General features: G+C 36.3%; 1 protein-coding gene across 1 annotated transcript; it reads right to left on the bottom strand.

Moving 5' to 3' along the window:
* Nucleotides 1–51: 51 nt before the first annotated feature.
* SARC_18283 (hypothetical protein) lies at nucleotides 52–208 on the bottom strand (the record flags this gene model as incomplete). Its single annotated transcript, XM_014287637.1, has 1 exon — nucleotides 52–208. A coding segment is annotated over one exon (157 nt), but the record flags the coding sequence as incomplete, so codon positions are not given.
* Nucleotides 209–526: the final 318 nt, after the last annotated feature.

The raw sequence follows: 526 nt of genomic DNA, 5'->3' as shown, positions 1-526 counted from the left end.
CCACAATCTATTTATAAATCAACCTATATATAGATGAGTGTGTATACCTACATTTGCTACCCTCTACATAAGCCAGCGTGAGGAATCCGTCGCACATAGGCGCAGATGTGAACCATTTATGTCCAGTCAGCGCGTATTGGTCATCTATCACATGCTTCGCCACTGTGGTGTTAGCCCGTACGTCTGTTCCACCTTGCTTCTCAGTCATGCTCATACCCACAGTCACCCCTAAGATAGGTAGGTAGGTAAGTAGAAAGGTAGGTAGGCAGAGACCATGTGTATAAGTATATCTGCTCGTTTGTTTTGAATGCATATGTATTTGTATGTACAATTGTGTGTGACTGATAAGATGGGCTAATACGTTCTGATCTCTACTAGCATGTGCGGTTGCGGTGACAAATAAGAAAAACACAAGTATAAATAGAATGAATAAATATAGCATATTTATACATTTACATATATACATATACACATAACATATACATATACATAAACATATATATATATATATATATATATATATATA

Source organism: Sphaeroforma arctica (genome assembly GCF_001186125.1).
Source record: "Sphaeroforma arctica JP610 unplaced genomic scaffold supercont1.15217, whole genome shotgun sequence".
Classification (NCBI taxonomy): domain Eukaryota; class Ichthyosporea; order Ichthyophonida; genus Sphaeroforma; species Sphaeroforma arctica.
Note: the sequence above shows the minus strand (reverse complement) of the source record. Positions and strands in the feature narration are given on the sequence as shown.